Source organism: Salvelinus namaycush, chromosome 11 (genome assembly GCF_016432855.1).
Source record: "Salvelinus namaycush isolate Seneca chromosome 11, SaNama_1.0, whole genome shotgun sequence".
Taxonomy (NCBI): domain Eukaryota; kingdom Metazoa; phylum Chordata; class Actinopteri; order Salmoniformes; family Salmonidae; genus Salvelinus; species Salvelinus namaycush.
This window is the reverse complement of record NC_052317.1, coordinates 32694808-32713706: the sequence shown is the minus strand read 5'-3', so window position 1 is coordinate 32713706 and position 18899 is coordinate 32694808. Positions and strand designations below refer to the sequence as shown.

Sequence of the window (18899 nt, the reverse complement as noted above, 5' to 3'; positions counted from 1 at the left end):
GCTGGAGAGGTGAGTTCTAACTCTTATCCTGTCTCCTCTTCTATCCCCTGTAGTTCCAGGGCAGCCAGGAAAGTTCAAAGTGGGCAAGGTGACGGAGACCAGTATAGAGCTGACCTGGGAACCGTCCTACATCAAGGAGGGCATCGTCAACTACGAACTGCTCTACAAACCTGTCAAGTTCGGCAGCCTGGTCAGACTTTTTCTTCCATACTAAGTAGATTTCATTAAGATGATAAAGTCTATTTATCAGATAATCCAGTTCTCTTTCTTTCTGTCTTTCTTTTTATCTTTCTTTCTTTCTCTTTGTCTCTACTGCGTCTCTTTCTTTTCTTCATGTTCTCTCTCCCCCTTCTCCGTCTCTAACAGGAGAAGTTGACGTTTGGGCCCAGGGCGTCGTACACAGTGGAGGGTCTGAGGGCTAACACGGAGTACTCCTTCTCCCTGGCTGCCATTTCTAACAAAGGCATTGGAGCCTTTACCAACGAGCTGGTCCAGAGGACAGCACAAGCCAGTATGTTTCTCTCTGTCACACCTGCAAACACACACTGTGTAACGTTACAGTGTGATGTACTTCCCTCACAGCTCACTGATCCCCGGGAGTCGTCTACACACTCATCCATCTTGTCCACTCCTCTATTCATTTATCTTGTTCGCTCATCCATCCATCCCTGCATTCATCTTCTATGTATTTAACAGTTTATTTTAACTTTCACAATTTTCTCACACGGTGAAAAGTCCCGGATATACAGATCGGATAAGGCCGATGTTTTCAGTTTTTCCATCTTGTTTCATTTTCTTCAGTCCTTCACAGTTTCCTTTACTTCAAGGTGGGTCAAAGTGCCCTTTTTCTCCAGTTCAAGAAGCTCACTGTCACAGGTCAAATGTCAACGGTCATCAGGATTAAATTATTTTCAAGGCTTTATTGAAGGTATGTGCTGGTCAGTCGGAGTCTAAGACCAAATCAAACTAATAGGCCTGTATCCAGCGGGGACTGGTGTAAAGGTACAGTATTACTTTTTAATATTTGTTACCTGGAAAAAATGAACACCATATAATGTACATAGGACGTACAGCTGACTGCCAAAATAAAGGAAACACTTGAGTAAATGAGGGATACAAATTATATTGAAAGCAGGTGCTTCCACACAGGTGTGGTTCCTGAGTTAATTAAGCAATTAACATCCCATCATGCTTAGGCTCATGTATAAATGCTGGGTAAGCCATTATTATGGACATTATTTTGGCTACCATAGCTATGCCCCATAGGCTGACAACGCCCCCATCCACAGGGCACAAGTGGTCACTGAATAGTTTGATGAGCATGAAAACAATGTAAACCATATGTCATGGCCGTCTTAGTCACCAGATATCAACCCAACTGAACACTTATGGGAGACTCTGGAACGGCGCTTGAGACAGCATTTTCCACCACCATCAACAAAACACAAAATTATAGAATTTCTCGTGGAATAATGGCGTCACATCCCTCCAATAGAGTTCCAGACACTTGTATAATCTATGCCATGGTGCAGTGAAGCTGTTCTGGATCGTGGTGGCCCAACGCCCTTTTGAGATGCTTTAGGCTGGTGTTTCCTTTATTTTGGCAGTTACCTGTATATTCACCAACAGAAACTTTCTGCAACTTTTAACATGTTATTTTGCTAGCTGGATGCCCCGTGTTATGCTTGACCGACACATGGAGGTTAGACACCTGGGTGGCAGGCTAGGGAGTGACTGAATGTGGCAGATAAGAATTTCATTTCATGGAGCAGAATGCATTTCACAGTTAGCTTAGCACGGTTTGCGTGCTATCACTAGGCTTGGGTGCACATCGTGATTGTTCCCCCAGGCCACTGGTACTGGGACTGTGCAGTTGAAGTGTCAGACTGTCAGATTCACAAATCCATGAATGATGAACATATTCATGCACATATCTTTTCCTCTGAACCTTTGTTTGGTTGACATTTTGTTTGAATGGTGGTTGTTGCATGCTAAGAAGGTCTTACGTGATGGCTACGGGTGGGAAGGACAGGTACGCATCTCAGACAGTGCCTGGTTGTGTCTCTTATCCTTGCTGTTCTTCTGTCCCTCCGTCCAGTGCCTTGTCTCTCATCCTATCTCATAGTTCCTCTCTGAAATTGCATGAGATCAACGTTAATGAAAGTATTTGGTTTTGGTTTTAGTTTCAGCTTCCTCAATTCCTGCTCTCCACCTTTTTATATGACTTTTGAAATTTCCAATCCACAAACCCAATTTTAAGAAATTCGATTGGGCAGTTTAAACTTTTACTGCAGCGGGCTAAATCAGGGTCACACAGAGTGATTCTTGGTAGTCTTAAACAAATCTAAATTGAAACAAAAGTATACACCTCACACACATGGTTATGGGCTTTAAACAAAAGACACCTGTACCATGTCAGATATAGAGTTGTAATGTATTATATTTTGAGTTTGCGTCCCAATATTACACTTTATATACATCACAGAAGACTGAAATATAACTAAACTGTTTGACATAGTAACACCGGATGTTCATATTTAAAACAAATTATCTTTATTAATTATGAAATTATGAAAACATGAATAACATTCGCTTTTGGTCATTGACTGCAGGAAAGGGCTACGAAGCATTACTAAAATATATAAAGAGTTTGGCAAAGTTCCAACACAATTATTACATTCCACTGAGAATGTCAAGGAAGGAAACCTTGGTAGCAAGATAGAGTATAGACTGCAAAACTCTACATAGTATCTACAGCAGGGCTGGGGAACTTTGATGGGGGTGAGGGCCACAGAAAATCTCAACTCATCATAGGGGGCTGCAGTAGTTTGCGGGTCTGCATACGCACTTCCATACCCACACACATGTTGTCAGAGCTGGCCCTACCCTTTTGGGGGCCCTTAGCAAAATATTGTTTTAGCGGCCCCCCTCTTGACAGTGGAGAGAGAAATGTTATTTTTTAGAGTACATTTCCTGCAATAGGGTAGAGAGGAAAGTTTGCAGTTTTCAATATGATATCTGAGTGAGAGTGACTAACAAAATCAATGGGGGCCCCCTGGTCGGTAATTCACCATGAATACTACAAGTTTACTGGCTGTTAGACTAACTTACTCGTCTAAAAAATGTTTTCTGACATGGGCCAATTGAGTGACTGTCAGTGACTGACATAACAAGAAGAAAACTGCTGATGCACGACCACATTTCACCTGGTGTATTCTACTATTCTAACTCTCAACAGCAAGTTGAGACCGTGTCGTCGCCCCCCCAATGTTTCTAACGTTTTTTATGTCTTTGGAAATGTATCCGCGGGCAGTTGCCCATCCCTGATCTACAATATAGTGACAGTTGCCCATCCCTGATCTACAGTATAGTGGCAGTTACCCATCCCTGATCTACAATATAGTGACAGTTTCCCATCCCTGATCTACAATATAGTGACAGTTACCCATCCCTGATCTACAATATAGTGACAGTTTCCCATCCCTGATCTACAATATAGTGACAGTTGCCCATCCCTGATCTACAGTATAGTGACAGTTGCCCATCCCTGATCTACAATATAGTGACAGTTGCCCATCCCTGATCTACAATATAGTGGCAGTTGCCCATCCCTGATCTACAATATAGTGACAGTTGCCCATCCCTGATCTACAATATAGTGGCAGTTGCCCATCCCTGATCTACAATATAGTGACAGTTACCCATCCCTGATCTACAATATAGTGACAGTTTCCCATCCCTGATCTACAATATAGTGACAGTTGCCCATCCCTGATCTACAGTATAGTGACAGTTGCCCATCCCTGATCTACAATATAGTGACAGTTGCCCATCCCTGATCTACAATATAGTGGCAGTTACCCATCCCTGATCTACAATATAGTGGCAGTTACCCATCCCTGATCTACAATATAGTGACAGTTGCCCATCCCTGATCTACAGTATAGTGACAGTTACCCATCCCTGATCTACAATATAGTGACAGTTGCCCATCCCTGATCTACAATATAGTGGCAGTTGCCCATCCCTGATCTACAATATAGTGACAGTTGCCCATCCCTGATCTACAGTATAGTGACAGTTGACCATCCCTGATCTACAATATAGTGACAGTTGACCATCCCTGATCTACAATATAGTGACAGTTGCCCATCCCTGATCTACAATATAGTGACAGTTGCCCATCCCTGATCTACAATATAGTGACAGTTGCCCATCCCTGATCTACAATATAGTGACAGTTACCCATCCCTGATCTACAATATAGTGACAGTTGCCCATACCTGATCTACAATATAGTGACAGTTGACCATCCCTGATCTACAATATAGTGACAGTTGCCCATCCCTGATCTACAATATAGTGACAGTTGCCCATCCCTGATCTACAATATAGTGACAGTTGCCCATCCCTGATCTACAATATAGTGGCAGTTGCCCATCCCTGATCTACAATATAGTGACAGTTGCCCATCCCTGATCTACAATATAGTGACAGTTGCCCATCCCTGATCTACAATATAGTGGCAGTTACCCATCCCTGATCTACAATATAGCGACACTTGCCCATCCCTGATCTACAATATAGTGGCAGTTGACCATTCCTGATCTACAATATAGTGACAGTTGCCCATCCCTGATCTACAATATAGTGACAGTTGACCATCCCTGATCTACAGTATAGCTCTGTTCTTATCCAGCCAAGCAAAACTAAGCAGAGCTGTGTCTCTAGACAACATCTTAAAGGCCCTCTTCCCAGTTGTAAATCACTGTGCTGCCATTGGTCAGAGCAGAAAGGTGAAAGCCAATTATCTGGTATCAGTTACACATCCTCCAGGGCAGTAATTAAGTTGTCCTTTATCTCATTACCTAGCTAACATGATTAATTCCTTTCTTCCTCCATTAAGCTTTGTCTTCTGTGTCGAAGCCTTTGTCTTCTGTGTTGAAGCCCTTGTCTTCTGTGTTGAAGCCCTTGTCTTCTGTGTTGAAACCGTTGTCTTCTGTGTTGAAGCCCTTGTCTTCTGGGTCGAAGCCTTTGTCTTCTGTGTCGAAGCCCTTGTCTTCTGTGTCGAAGCCCTTGTCTTCTGTGTCGAAGCCCTTGTCTTCTGTGTTGAAGCCCTTGTCTTCTGTGTCGAAGCCCTTGTCTTCTGTGTCGAAGCCTTTGTCTTCTGTGTCGAAGCCTTTGTCTTCTGTGTCGAAGCCCTTGTCTTCTGTGTCGAAGCCCTTGTCTTCTGTGTCGAAGCCCTTGTCTTCTGTGTCGAAGCCCTTGTCTTCTGTGTCGAAACCGTTGTCTTCTGTGTCGAAGCCCTTGTCTTCTGTGTCGAAGCCCTTGTCTTCTGTGTCGAAGCCTTTGTCTTCTGTGTCGAAGCCCTTGTCTTCTGTGTCGAAGCCCTTCTGTGTCGAAGCCCTTCTGTGTCGAAGCCCTTCTGTGTCGAAGCCCTTGTCTTCTGTGTCGAAGCCCTTGTCTTCTGTGTCGAAGCCCTTGTCTTCTGTGTTGAAGCTTTTGTCTTCTGTGTTCAGCTGAGTCATGTTTGTTTGTATTTAGAGGCCTTCTCTTTTAATTTAGTTTTCCTTTTTTCTATCCTTTTGTTTTGGCTTTGGTTTTTCACCCTCTTTCCGCCACTGTCTCTTTGCTCTCCCTTTCTATTTCTTCCTGCGTTCCATACGCCCCTGGCCTTGCCCACTTCCTTATCCTGACCCTCATCCAATCAGAGCCCTCAGCTGCTCCCCTGGGCGTGTCCTGTGACAGCTCCAGCTCCACCTCCCTGAGGGTAAGTTGGACACCGCCGCCCACTGAGACCCAAAATGGCACACTGACTGCTTATGTGCTGCGCTACCAGCAAGTGGTGTCTGGGGCCGAGGTCAAAGGTCAGGGTCCAGAGGTGAAGGGGCCTCCCATCCCCCCAGAGCAGGGGCAGGCAGTGGTGGAGGGGCTGGAAAAGTGGACCTGGTACCGCGTTAGCCTGGCAGCCTTCACTACCGAGGGGTCCGGACCAGAGAGTCCAGCGCTGCTCTGCCGCACAGACCACGACGGTGAGCGGGTGTGTGTTTGTGTCAGAGAGATATCAAACGAGCTTGAGATGAGAATGTTTGAAGCAAGGTAGATGGATGGCTGAAGTTCTAGATTAGCTGATCGATGCTGTGATTGAGAAATTAGACGTGTGTGTGTGTGTGTTCCTTAGTCCCGGGTGCGGCCCCTCGGCAGGTGGAGGTCCGGCCCTTCAACTCCACTGCCCTTAGGGTCACCTGGCGATCTGTGTTGCCAAGGCAACGCCAAGGTCAGATCCGTGGTTACCAGGTGCACTATGCTCGTGTGGAGAGTGGCTCATCACGCAGCCTTCCCCGAATCAAAGACCTGCTATTGGACGACAGCCAGGTGAGGTCATCACCTTCTTATTTTTCTTATTTACATTTTCCGTAAAAATTATTTCATTTGAATATCTTCTCAACAGTCACGTACATATGTACTTTCAAAGATAACATATATATTTGCCAGCTATCACACCTCTGCAGGTCGTTGTTCAGTTAAAGTGAAGCAAATCATTTATCTCACTGAGTCTTTGCAGTACACATCACCTCCCACCAATGTTCCCTCTAAACTGCGCGCATGTGCAGCACGCAGCGCCCCGCCGGAGCAGAAGAAATATCAGCACGTGCAGAGAAGCACGAGATTGAACTTCACTCAACTTTCTAGAGTTTTCCCCTTTAGTTAACACTAACAACGTTTCCCTTTACTGTGGGGATTGTGATCGAATCAATGCAATATTTGTCACTTTCAATGGAACATACCGAAACAAAACAAACTATGCAAGATTTAGTATGCAAAATTAACTATGCAAGAGATTTTATTGTAGGCGGAGCGCATCGGAGTAGGATTCTATTGCACTGACAGGCACGACTCAGGCCGGTGCACCATAACCAATCAGAGCTGCAGTAGGCCAATATGCAAATAGACCATTGCCATATATTGAATTGAACCATTACATTTGAACTGGACTGTTTTACAGCATGAGGGGTCGTGATTATTATGCGCTTGTTTTGAGATCAAAGTGAGAGCTACATGTAGCTATTTGTCCACATTTGTTCATATTATTTACTAGTTAGCGAGTTATTAGCCCAGTTATAGCTAATTCATAGTCAGAAATGTGGAAGGGATTGCTTCCTACAAGAGCACAAAACGTGAACATTTCTAGACCTCTTTGAAAAGCGAGTCAGGTAAAAAGCTTTTTTCCTGTCTTAAAGGGGCAGTATTGTATTTTGAGACAGGCTTGAATAAGCTAAGAAGCCAATACTGTAGGCAGAGGGTAGCACCATTTCATAGATTCTCTGTAATAATGGTATGGGGAATAATAATGCATTTTGTTTTGTAAAGTTGTTTCTTGGCCACTGTTAAAACAGTCAATAATAGCAGGTACAGCATCAGTGTTCACAATAAACGCTCCTATGGAAGTTGCACAGAATCTTCACAACATTTGCGCTCAGCAGACCTGAAATTTGCCTCGGTGGCAAAAAAAATTGAGGGAGCATTGCCTCCCACTACGCTCCTATTTCCTCCTCCTTTATCTAATCTCTTCTCTGGACTCATTCACTCTCCTCCCTCTCTCTCTCCCCTCCGGGTCCAACCGTGGGATCAGTTTGTGGAGGATGACTCTACTGAATATGTGAGTATGGATCATTCTGTCAATGTTAAACTGAACCTACAGTGGTAGTGGTTATGCTGTACATTGCATAAGTAAGCTATGAACTCCTCATTAGGAGATGCCTTCTATCTGAGAGACAGTCAGTTTGTAACGTCTCTATGTAAAGTAATAGGACAGAGTGAGTTAATACTATGTGATGTGTTAGTAGAGATAGGGGGAGAAATGGAGGGCTAGGGAGGAAGCGAGAGGGAAGAGGAGAGAGAGGTTTATAAGGCGTAGCTGGAAAAGTATCTTGTGTGTGTGACCCTGTAGGAGATGATGGTGGGGGGTCTGAAGCCTGAGATGTGGTACTCTGTGTCTGTGGCGGCTTACACCACTAAAGGGGATGGAACACACAGTAAAGCCAGGGTGGTGCAGACACCGGGGATTGGTAAGCATTACACACATAAGATCACTAACAAATACACACACAATACACACACGATAGCATATTAGACATACAGTATATGAATGTTTCAAAGGCACAGTGCAGACTTGACATGTCTGTGCCTCTCCCTCCTCTTGTCTGCAGTGCCTGGTGCCCCCTCACTGTCGGTGCGCCCAGGGTCTGAACCCTCCATGGTGGTGAGATGGGGGCCCCCTACTGGGGGTTCAGACTCAGGTCCAGGGGCCAAAGGGTCTGAAGTTCAGATCCAGGGTTTCCGGCTACAATTTGGGCTGAAGAATGCAACCCTGGACACTACGGTGGAGTTTTCGGCCAGGGAGCGAACGTACACACTCATAGACGTAATTCCAGGGTTGACCTATGTCGTTACCCTTTCCGCCAAAAGCCGGTCAGGATACGGAGACGAGGCACGGGAGGAACTCGAGATGCCTGAGTACCCACCCAGGGGCTACCCTCAAATCTCAGAAAACATTAACGTCACCTGTTGTTCGCTCCAGTTCTCCTGGCTGCCCCCTGTGCCAAGCGAGCGAAACGGTGTGATCACCGAATACACAATAGCTTATCGGGAAGCAGGGGGTCTTAACCCTCTGGGCATTGACCCTCTGGGACCCCCTCGCCAGATCACGCTCCCGGCTATTGAGTCCAGCTACACCATTCTGGGCCTGAACCACAACACATGGTACGAGGTGCAGATGTGTGCCCACACCAGCGTAGGTCCCGGCCCGTTCAGTCCCCCGCTGCTGTATCGCACACTGGCCTTTGAGACAGGTAGGGCTGGCCTGGGGCCTGGGGCCTGGCACAGGGCTCCAGAGAAACCCCCCTATTCACTCTAAATACTGGTCTAGAGTCAGATTTTTTAAATTTTAATCTGAACCTTGAATATCATAGTCCAAAATGCAACGCTGACTCTGGGCCAGTTACAAGGGTCAACTTTCACCCACAGAGTGGTTGAAAACGAGTCCACTGGAAAAAACTGCAAATCCTAGTCTCTTCCACATACCCACCACCTCCTCCCACACCTACTCCACACCTACTCCACACCTACTCCACACCTCCAAGGAAAAGTGACTGAATGCCACATGAATGAATGTATGGAGAACACGCTCTCACACCCACAGGTAAAAGTCAGTAGAAAAGCCGGACTGGTTGTGAACTGTGAGGTAAGTGTTGAGTCTGGGCTCCTTGGTTGACTGAACGAGGCTTTCGTTTAATACACATGGTTTGTTTCTAAAGGTAAGCTTTTACCTCCTTTTGGATTGACCTAACCTGTTCCAACCTTTGTTGACATGCTGTTAACATGTTTTGTAGCCCTCACACTCCCCAGTAGGCACTTCACCACTAACCAAACACATTCTTCAGTTCTGTTGCTCTCCCTCCACTCTTCACTCTGATCAATCAATCCACCCTCTTCACCTCCTCCTACTCTTCCGTCAAACCTTCATCTGCCGTTCCCACTACCACCATGTCCAAAGACCCGCACCTACCCTCCATCACACACTAACAGATCTACAGGGTGGAAGCAGAGGAGTGGAGAGGTTGAATGGCACACTGCAGTCTAAAGATGACCTTGCTTTGACTGTCTAACATCCCCTCATCCACTTCACAGCGACCTGATAGCTCCTTGAGAAGAGAGTTGTTTGGCAGTTAAATATTCTGTGTGTTCTGTTCCGGAAATAAACCGGAGCGAATTAGGCTAGAACGAGATAAAGTGGGATTACACAGATTATGTCATCATAAAGAGGAGGATGAACAGGGCACAACGGAGCCAACTGTTCCTATCTCTTCAATGCTATTCACTCTTATTTGCTACTCAGTGCCCATATACTTACTTCCTGAAGAATCTTGAGATGTATGACATCACTGTTTAATTCTTCTTAATCTTATTTTAGGAATTAGGATCCTTTGTTATAGAACCCACTAGAACTCCACAAAGGGTTAAGGACAGACGAGACATGTGAATGGTGTGGTCTATTCTGCCACTGACCATGTGTCTGTTTTCCCGTCTTCCAATCAGATGTCCCGAGGAATTTCTCAGTGAACCTGGCGACCAAGACGAGTGTTCTCCTGACCTGGGAATTCCCTGAGAGCCCCTACCCCTACCACTTCACTGTGAGTGTGTGTGCTTCTGGAAACAACTGTGTGTGTACATATGCATACGTTTCAAGTTTTAATGTCAAGTGCACAAGTAAAGTGAAATGCCTTTCTTGCAAGCTCTAAACCCAACAATGCAGTAATCAATGTAGTATTAAAAATATCATGAGAAATAAAAAAAAACATACAAGAAATAAAAATATATAAGAACATGAGAAGTATGTAATTTATATACTGGTTAAGTTTCAATATCATATATACAATGTGCAAGGATACTGGAGTGATGGTGGTAGATATGTATAGGGTTAAGGTGACAGGGATACTGGAGTGATGGTGGTAGATATGTATAGGGGTAAGGTGGCAGGGATACTGGAGTAATGGAGGTAGATATGTATAGGGGTAAGGTGACAGGGATACTGGAGTGATGGTGGTAGATATGTATAGGGGTAAGGTGACAGGGATACTGGAGTGATGGTGGTAGATATGTATAGGGGTAAGGTGACAGGGATACTACAGTAATGGAGGTAGATATGTATAGGGGTAAGGTGACAGGGATACTGGAGTGATAGAGGTAGATATGTATAGGGGTAAGGTGGCAGGGATACTGGAGTGATAGAGGTAGATATGTATAGGGGTAAGGTAACAGGGATACTGGAGTGATGGTTGTTGATATGTATAGGGGTAAGGTGACTAGCCATCAGGATATATGATAAATAGAGTAGCAGCAGTGTGTGTGTGTGTGTGTGTGTGTGTGTGTGTGTGTGTGTGTGTGTGTGTGTGTGTGTGTGTGTGTGTATAGAGTCAGTATAAATGTATGTGCAAATTAAGTGAGTGTGTTGGAGTGCCAGTGTGTGTGAGTGTGTAGAGTCCTGTGACCGTGCATAGAGACAAAAATACAAGTAAAATACAAGGGTCAACTCAGACAGTCTGTGTAGCCATTTTGTTTGCTATTTAGCAGTCTTATGGCATCAGTGCTGTTCAGGAGCCTGCTGCTGTCAGACTTGATGCACCGGTACTGTTTGCTGTGCGGAAACAGTGACAACAGTCTATGGCTTGAAGGGCTAGCGTCTTTAATGATTTTCCGGGCCTTCCTTTCACACCGCCCTGTTGCCATACCAAGCAGTGATGCAGCCAGTCATGATGCTTTCAATGGTGCAGCTGTAGAACTTTGAGGATCTGGGGGCCCATGCCAAACCTTTTCAACCTCCTTAGGGGGAATAGGCGCTGTCGTGTCTTCTTCACGACTGTGTGTGTGGATTGTAAGACCTTAGTGGTGTGGATACCGAGGAACTGGAAGCTCTCAACCTGCTCCGAGATCAGCGAGATCACCCAGTCCTCTGGGTCGGTGGAGGCACTCATGCACGGCACGGTGTTGTTATTGTCGAAGCGTCTGGGTCTTCCTTTGTAATCCGAAATGGACTGTAGCCCCTGCCACTTGGTGGGCATCGGAGCCTGTGTAATATGATTCTACCTTATTCCTATATTGTCCTTTTGCATGTTTGATGACTCTGCGAAGGTCAAGACGGGACCTCTTGTACTTGTTCCTGTGCTCAGCCGTAGCCTCAGGGTTGTCTGTGAAAGCCCTGTGTCCAGTAGCCCTGTCCTTTATTTTAGCGCCAACCTCAGTGTTAATCCAGGGCTTTTGACGGAGGTGGTTAGTTCGTTGGATAGCCATTGGGTGTATCTTGTCCGAAAGCCATGTTTCGGAAAAGCAGAGAATATTCCAGTTAAGAGGTAGCAAATTTGGCCATCCATCTTATTCCGGAGGTCATCCATCTTATTATCAAGTGACTGTACATTAGCTAGTAGAATGGAGGGAAGAGGTGGTCGGTTTTCGCTTCGCCTTAATGTCGCCAGGCCTCCCCTCTCTTGCCTCTGTAACGCCGGATTTTCCTCTTGCATACCCGAAAATTGGGTCAGAATTACAGAAAGAGCCCAGGGCAGATGAGTCAAGTTGAAGTAGAAGCTGGAATTGGGGTAAGTAACTACCGATCTAATGTTCAAGAGTTCTTGTCAGTTGTAAGAAATAATAGCGAATACATTTTGTGAAAATAAATCAAAATAAACGGCTAAAGAATCACAAAATAGCAAAGTTGGGTTGGAGCTCGCAAAATGGCGACCATTAAGGATGGCGCTATCTTATTATGTGTGTGTATATGTGTGATCTTAGCCGTCAGAAGTACCCTCCCCTATCCTATTCCTCCCAGGTGGAGTATAACCGCCAGAAGATGGAGGTGGATGCCAAGCTGAGGAAAGCAGTGATCCCCAACTTGCAGCCAGATACTGACTATGACTTCAAGATCACCTCCTCTGAGGGCAACATGGGCGGGCTGAGGCACCGCATCCACGCCAAGACCTCTCCACCAATTGCCATCCGCCGTCCGGAGATTGACCACACCCGTGACACGGAGACCACCATCACCATAATCCTGCCCTCGCTGGAGAACCGCATCCCTGTCAAGTAAGGGCTAGGCACAGGGTTGCTTTCTGGTGATTTTGATGGGCACACGGTTGCCTTCCAACAATATGAATTGTTTGGAAAATTCCATGGCTTCTGATAGGCTAATTGACATCATTTGAGTCAATTGGAGGTTTACCTGTGGATGTAATTCAAGGCTTACCTTCAAACTCAGTGCCTCTTTGCTTGACATAATGGGAAAATCAAAAGAAATCAGCCAAAAATTGTAGACCTTCAAAAGTTTGGTTCATCCATGGGAGCAATTAGTAAATGCCTGAAGGTACCATGTTTATCTGTACAAACAATAGTACGCAAATATATAAACACCATGGGACAATACAGCTGTCATACCGCTCAGGAAAGAGACGTGTTCTGTCTCCTAGAGATTAACGTACTTTGGTACGAAAAGTGAAAATCAATCCCAGAACAACAGCAAAGGACCTTGTGAAGATGCTGGAGGAAACAGGTACAAAACTATCTATATCCACAGTAAAACAGGTCCTATATCAACATAACCTGAAAGGCCGCTCAGCAAGGAAGAAGCCACTGCTCCAAACCCGCCATAAAAAAGCCAGACTATGGTTTGCAACTGCACATGGGAACAAAGATCATACCTTTTTGGAGAAATGTCCTGTGGTCTGATGAAACACAAATAGAACTGTTTGTCCATAATGACTATCGTTATGTTTAGAGAAAAAGGGGGTGGCTTGCAAGCCGAAGAACACCATCCCAACCGTGAAGCACGGTGGTGGCAGCATCATGTTGTGGGGGTGCTTTGCTGCAGGAGGGACTGATGCACTACACAAAATAGATGGCTTCGTGAGGAATGAAAATTATGTGGATATATTGAAGCAACATCTCAAGCCATCAGTCAGGAAGTTAAAGCTTGGTCGCAAATGGGTCTTCAAAATGGACAATGACCCCAAGCATACTTACAAAGGTGTGGCAAAATGGCTTAAGGACAACAAAGTCAAGGTATTGGAGTGGCCATCACAAAGGCCTGACCTCAATCCCATAGAAAATTTGGGGGCAGAACTGAAAAAGTGTGTGCGTGCAAGGAGGCCTACAAACCTGACTCAGCTACACCAGCTCTGTCAGGTGGAATGGGCCAAAATTCACCCAACTTATTGTGGGAAGCTTGTGGAAGGCTACCTGAAACGTATGACCCAAGTTAAACAATTTAAAGGCAATTCTACCAAATACTAATTGAGTGTATGTAGTGTATGTAAACTTCTGACCCATTGGGAATGTGATGAAAGAAATAAAAGCTGAAATAAATCATTCTCTCTACTATTATTCTGACATTTCACATTCTTAAAATAAAGTGGTGATCCTAACTGACCTAAGACAGGGAATTTTTACTCGGATTAAATGTCAGGAATTGTGAAAACTGAGTTTCAATGTATTTGGTTAAGGTGTATGTAAACTTCCGACTTCAACTCTGCTAGTAAACTGCCACAGAAAAGTTGTAATGAAATCCCTGACAATCTGGTTGTTCCTCTGTCCTGTAGGAACCTGTATGTGGTGGTAGTTCCTCTGAGGAGGACGAGGGGGGTTATTAGACATCTCAAGAGCCCAGACGAGATGGACTTGGAGGAGGTGAGAGCTATAGCAACCTATCTGGGAACACATGAACTGGCTCGTCCTCTCTCTGAGAACGTTTGCTCTATTAGATTTTATCATGTGGTTTCTTAATGTTTACATAACAAAATCCATCAGTAACATCACCTCTATCTCTCTCCCTCCCCCTCCCTCCCCCTCTCTCCCTCCCCCTCTCTCCCTCCCCCTCTCTCCCTCCCTCTCTCTCCCTCCCTCTTTCTCTCTCTCCATCTCTCTCCCTCACTCTCTCTCCATCTCTCTCCCTCACCCTCTATCTCTCTCATTCCCTCTCTCTATCTCCCCTTCCCTCTCTCTTCATCTCTCTGTCTCTCTCTGTCTCCCTCTCTCTCCCTCCATCTGACTCCTTCCCTCTCCTCCCTCTCCTCTCTTGCTTTCTTTCTCTCCCCATATCTCTCTCACACTCTCTATCTACCCCTCCCTCTCTCCATCTCTCTTTCTATCTCTCTCTATCCCACTTTCTCCATCTCTCTGTCTCCCTCTCCATCTCCCTCTCTCTCCACCTTTCTGTCTCCCTCTCTCTCCACCTTTCTGTCTCCCTCTCTCTCCGTCTCTCTGTCTCTCCCTCTCTCTCTCTCTGTCTCCCTCTCTCCATCTCTCTGTCTCCCTCTCTCTCCACCTTTCTGTCTCCCTCTCTCCATCTCTCTGTCTCCCTCTCTCTCCATCTCTCTGTCTCCCAGTTGTTGAAGGACAGCAGTCAGAGACAGAGGGAATCTAGACAGCAGAAACAGGTAGACCTGCGCAGAGCCTACATCTCAGCCCTCTTCACCCCTGCTACTCTGCCAGCCTTCTTCACTCTGGGGGACCAGCTGGACTACGGAGGCTTTGAGAACCGCGCTCTAGAACCGGGACAGGAGTATGTGTTCTTCATCCTGGCTGAACTCAATGGCACCACAGTGGTACGGGCCAATTCAATTATGTTTGTTTTTGTGTGGTTGTGCATACACTCTTAGAAAGAAAAGGTGCTATCTAGAACCTAAAAGGGTTCTTCGGCTGTCCCCGCAAGAGAACCCTTTAAAGAACCCTTTTTGGTACCAGGTAGAACCCTATTTGGTTCCATGTAGAACCCTTGGGGACAGCCGAAGAACCCTTTTGGAACCATTTTTTCTAAGAGTGTATGCATTGTAGGACGGTGTGCATCCCTCTCACGTAGTCTTCTCTGTCATTCTCAAGAGACGTTGCAATACTTTTAAGACAATTAAATTCATGAAAATTAGGTTAATTTCCCCTTTCTAGCCCTTACTGTGATATGTATTCCTCACTCACTGTGCTCTTTGTTTGTGTATTGTAGAAGATGTACGCGGACAGTCCGTACACAGAGCCCGTGATCGCTCCGGACTCAGACCCCCAGCCCCTGGATGCGGGGGATGGTCTGATCTGGGTGGTGGGACCCGTCCTGGCCGTGGTCTTCATCATCTGCATCGTCATTGCCATCTTGCTCTACAAGAAGTGAGTGAGACCCGCAGAGGGAGCACTGAATTTACAGCGATTTTATAGCTAACATGTATAACTACAGTATCTATCCATAACTAGCTAACTAGCTAACATGCTATAACCAGCTTTCATGTTAACTATATAAATAGCTAACATGCTATAACCAGCTTTCATGTTAACTATATAAATAGCTAACATGCTATAAGTAGCTAACATGCTAACACTCTATAACCAGCTTACATGCTAATAACATTATAATGTTATAAATAACTAACATGCTATAAGTAGCTAACATGCTAACACTCTATAACCACCTCCATGCTAATGTTATAACTAGCTAACATACTAATATGCTATAACTAACTAACATGATAAGCACATACGGTGCTAGCCCACTATAACCATTGAAATGGTGCTACCTCAGCTTACACAGTATACTGGCATAACAGGCAAAGATACATTAACCAGCATTGTAAGGAATGACTGCTAGCCTGACCCAGCTGAAAAGACGTGTCATCCACAGAAAGCCAGCCATTTTGAATATAAATGTATCATATAGATTTTTCTCTCTGTCTCTCCCTCTGTTCCTCTCCTCCTTTCATTATTCATTCCCTCGCTCGCTCCTGTTTCGGAAGCAACAAGCCAGACAGGTGAGTGTCGGCCATACTAAATAGTTGTTTTGATCTCAAAGGACAGATGATACAGGGCAAAATCTAATGCTTCAATTGCAGTGCAGCAATGTATAGCAGTATAATATATGTTTAACTTGTGTTCATTGAGAAAATAGATACTGTTAGACAGTCATGAACTCTAACCTCTCTACTCTCTCTGGTGTGTTGCTTGTCTGGTGTGTGTCCCGTTGTTTCCGTCTCCCTGGTCCCTGAGCAGTAAGAGGAAGGACTCCGAGCCAGGCACCAAGAGCCTTCTGTGTAATGCTGAGATGATGGCCCACCACCCCACAGACCCTGTTGAGATGAGACGCATCAACTTCCAGACCCCTGGTATCTATTGTGCACACACATACACATTCTTCGATAACACATTCTTTCTTGAAAAAAGACGGAAAAGTTTCTGAATTTATATGGTGGGATTTTTTTTTTTTTACATCAGCAGTTGTCACAGTGCTTATACAGAAACCCCTCCTAAAACCACAAAGACCCCAAAGACCAAGCAATGCAGAAGAACAGTGGCTCCGAAAAAGTCCCTAGGAACCTAGGAAGAAACCTAGAAAGGAACCAGGTTTTGAGGGGTGGCCAGTCCTGTTCTGGCTGTGCCGGGTGGAGATTATAAGGGTATATGGCCTTTAAAACCAGCAGGGTCAAATAATAATCACAGAATTCAGAGGTTGAGACAAAATGTACGAGAGAGAGAGAGAGAATAGCCCACAAAGATCTCCCTAACCACACGAGCCTGAGGGGGGTGCAAAACCGAAAAAGAAGATCACATCAGTTAAAAAATCCTGGCATTACGTGAGGCACCCCTCTTAGGAAGGTAATGTGAGAGCGTGAGCAACCCAGTGACTCAGCCTCTGTAATAGGGTCAGAGGCAGAGAATCCCAGTAGAGAGAGGAGCAGGCCAGGCAGAGACAGCAAGGGTGGTTCGTCACTCCAGTGCCTTTCCGTTCACCTTCACACCCCTGGGCCAGACTACATTCAATCATAGGACCTACTGAAGACATCAAATCAAATGTTATTGGTCACATACACATATTTAGCACATATTATTGCAGGTGTAGTGAAATGCTTGTGTTCCTAGCTACAGCAGTGCAGTAGTATCTAACACTTCACAGCAATACACACAAACCTAAAAGTAAAATAATGAAATTAAGAAATATATAAATATTAGGACAAGCAATGTCGGAGTGGCATTGACTAAAATACAGTAGAATAGAATACAGTATATACATATGAAATGCGTAAAACAGTATGTAAACATTATTAAAGTGACTAGTGTTCCATGTCTATGTATATAGGGCAGCAGCCTCTAAGGTGCAGGGTTGCGTAACCGGGTGGAAGCCGGTTGGTGTTGGTTATTTAACAGTCTGATGGCCTTGAGATAGAAGCAATTTTTCAGTCTCTCAGTTCCAGCTTTGATGCACATGTACTGACCTCGCCTTCTGGGTGACAGCGGGGTGAACAGGCCGTGGCTCAGGTGGTTGATGTCCTTGATGATCTTTTTGGCCTTCGTGACATCCGGTGCTATAGGTGTCATGAAGGGCAGGTAGTTTGCCCCCGGTGATGCGTTGTGCAGACCACCCTATGGAGAACCTTGCCGTTGAGGTCGGTGCAGTTGCCGTACCAGGCTATGATAAAGGCCAACAAGATGCTATCGATTGTGCATCTGTAAAAGTTTGTCAGGGTTTATGTGACAAGCCAAATTTCTTCAGCCTCCTGATGTTGAAGAGGTGCTGTTGCGCCTTTTTCACCACAATGTCTGTGTGGGTGGACCATTTCAGTTTGTCTGTGATGTGTACGCCCAGGAACGTAAAACATTCCACCTTATCCACTGCTGTCCCTTCGATGTGGATAGGGGGGTGCTCCCTCTTCTGTTTCCTGAAGTCCATGATCATCTCCTTTGTTTTGTTGATGTTGAGTGAGACGTTGTTTTCCTTACACCAAACTCTGAGTGTCCTCACCTCCTCCCTGTAGGCTGTCTCGCCATTGTTGGTGATCAAGTCCACTACTGTTGTGTCGTCTGTAAACTTGATGATTGAGTTGGAGGCGTGCATGGCCACGCAGTCGTGGATGAACAGGGAGTACAGGAGAGGGCTGAGCACACACCCTTGTGGGTCCCCAGTGTTGAGGGTCAGCGAAGTGGAGATGTTGTTTCCTACCTTCACCACCTAGGGGCGGCCCGTCAGACAGTCCAGGACCCAATTGTACAGGGCGGGGTTGAGACCCAGGGCATCCAGCTTGATGATGAGCTTGGAGGGTACTATGGTGTTGAATGCTGAGCTGTAGTCAATGAACAGCATTCTTACACTTTTGTCCAGATGGGATAGGGCAGTGTGCAGTGTGATGGCGATTGCGTCGTCTGTGGACCTGTTGGGGCGGTATGTAAACTGAAGTGGGTCTAGAGTGGCCGGTATGCGCATGCTTTGAGGACACGGCTAGGGATGCCGTCTGGGCCAGCAGCCTTGCGAGGGTTGACACGTTTAAATGTTTTACTCATGTCAGCCACGGAGAAGGAGAGGGGCACAGTCCTTTTTAGCGGGC

The 18899-nt window shown here is 45.6% G+C and overlaps 1 protein-coding gene across 1 annotated transcript in view; it reads left to right on the top strand.

The window, feature by feature from the left end:
* LOC120056033 (receptor-type tyrosine-protein phosphatase S-like) overlaps positions 1–18899 on the top strand; it is a gene marked incomplete at its 5' end in the record, with an annotated part of 98918 nt that overhangs the window by 61829 nt on the left and 18190 nt on the right. The window contains 13 exons of the mRNA XM_039004167.1: positions 54–190; positions 367–511; positions 5712–6032; positions 6182–6375; positions 7952–8069; positions 8211–8852; positions 10099–10193; positions 12383–12636; positions 14145–14232; positions 14931–15149; positions 15542–15699; positions 16320–16334; positions 16573–16685. Of these exons, the coding sequence (XP_038860095.1) occupies positions 54–190; positions 367–511; positions 5712–6032; positions 6182–6375; positions 7952–8069; positions 8211–8852; positions 10099–10193; positions 12383–12636; positions 14145–14232; positions 14931–15149; positions 15542–15699; positions 16320–16334; positions 16573–16685 (2499 nt within the window). The remainder of the gene's footprint in view (positions 1–53; positions 191–366; positions 512–5711; positions 6033–6181; positions 6376–7951; positions 8070–8210; positions 8853–10098; positions 10194–12382; positions 12637–14144; positions 14233–14930; positions 15150–15541; positions 15700–16319; positions 16335–16572; positions 16686–18899) is intronic.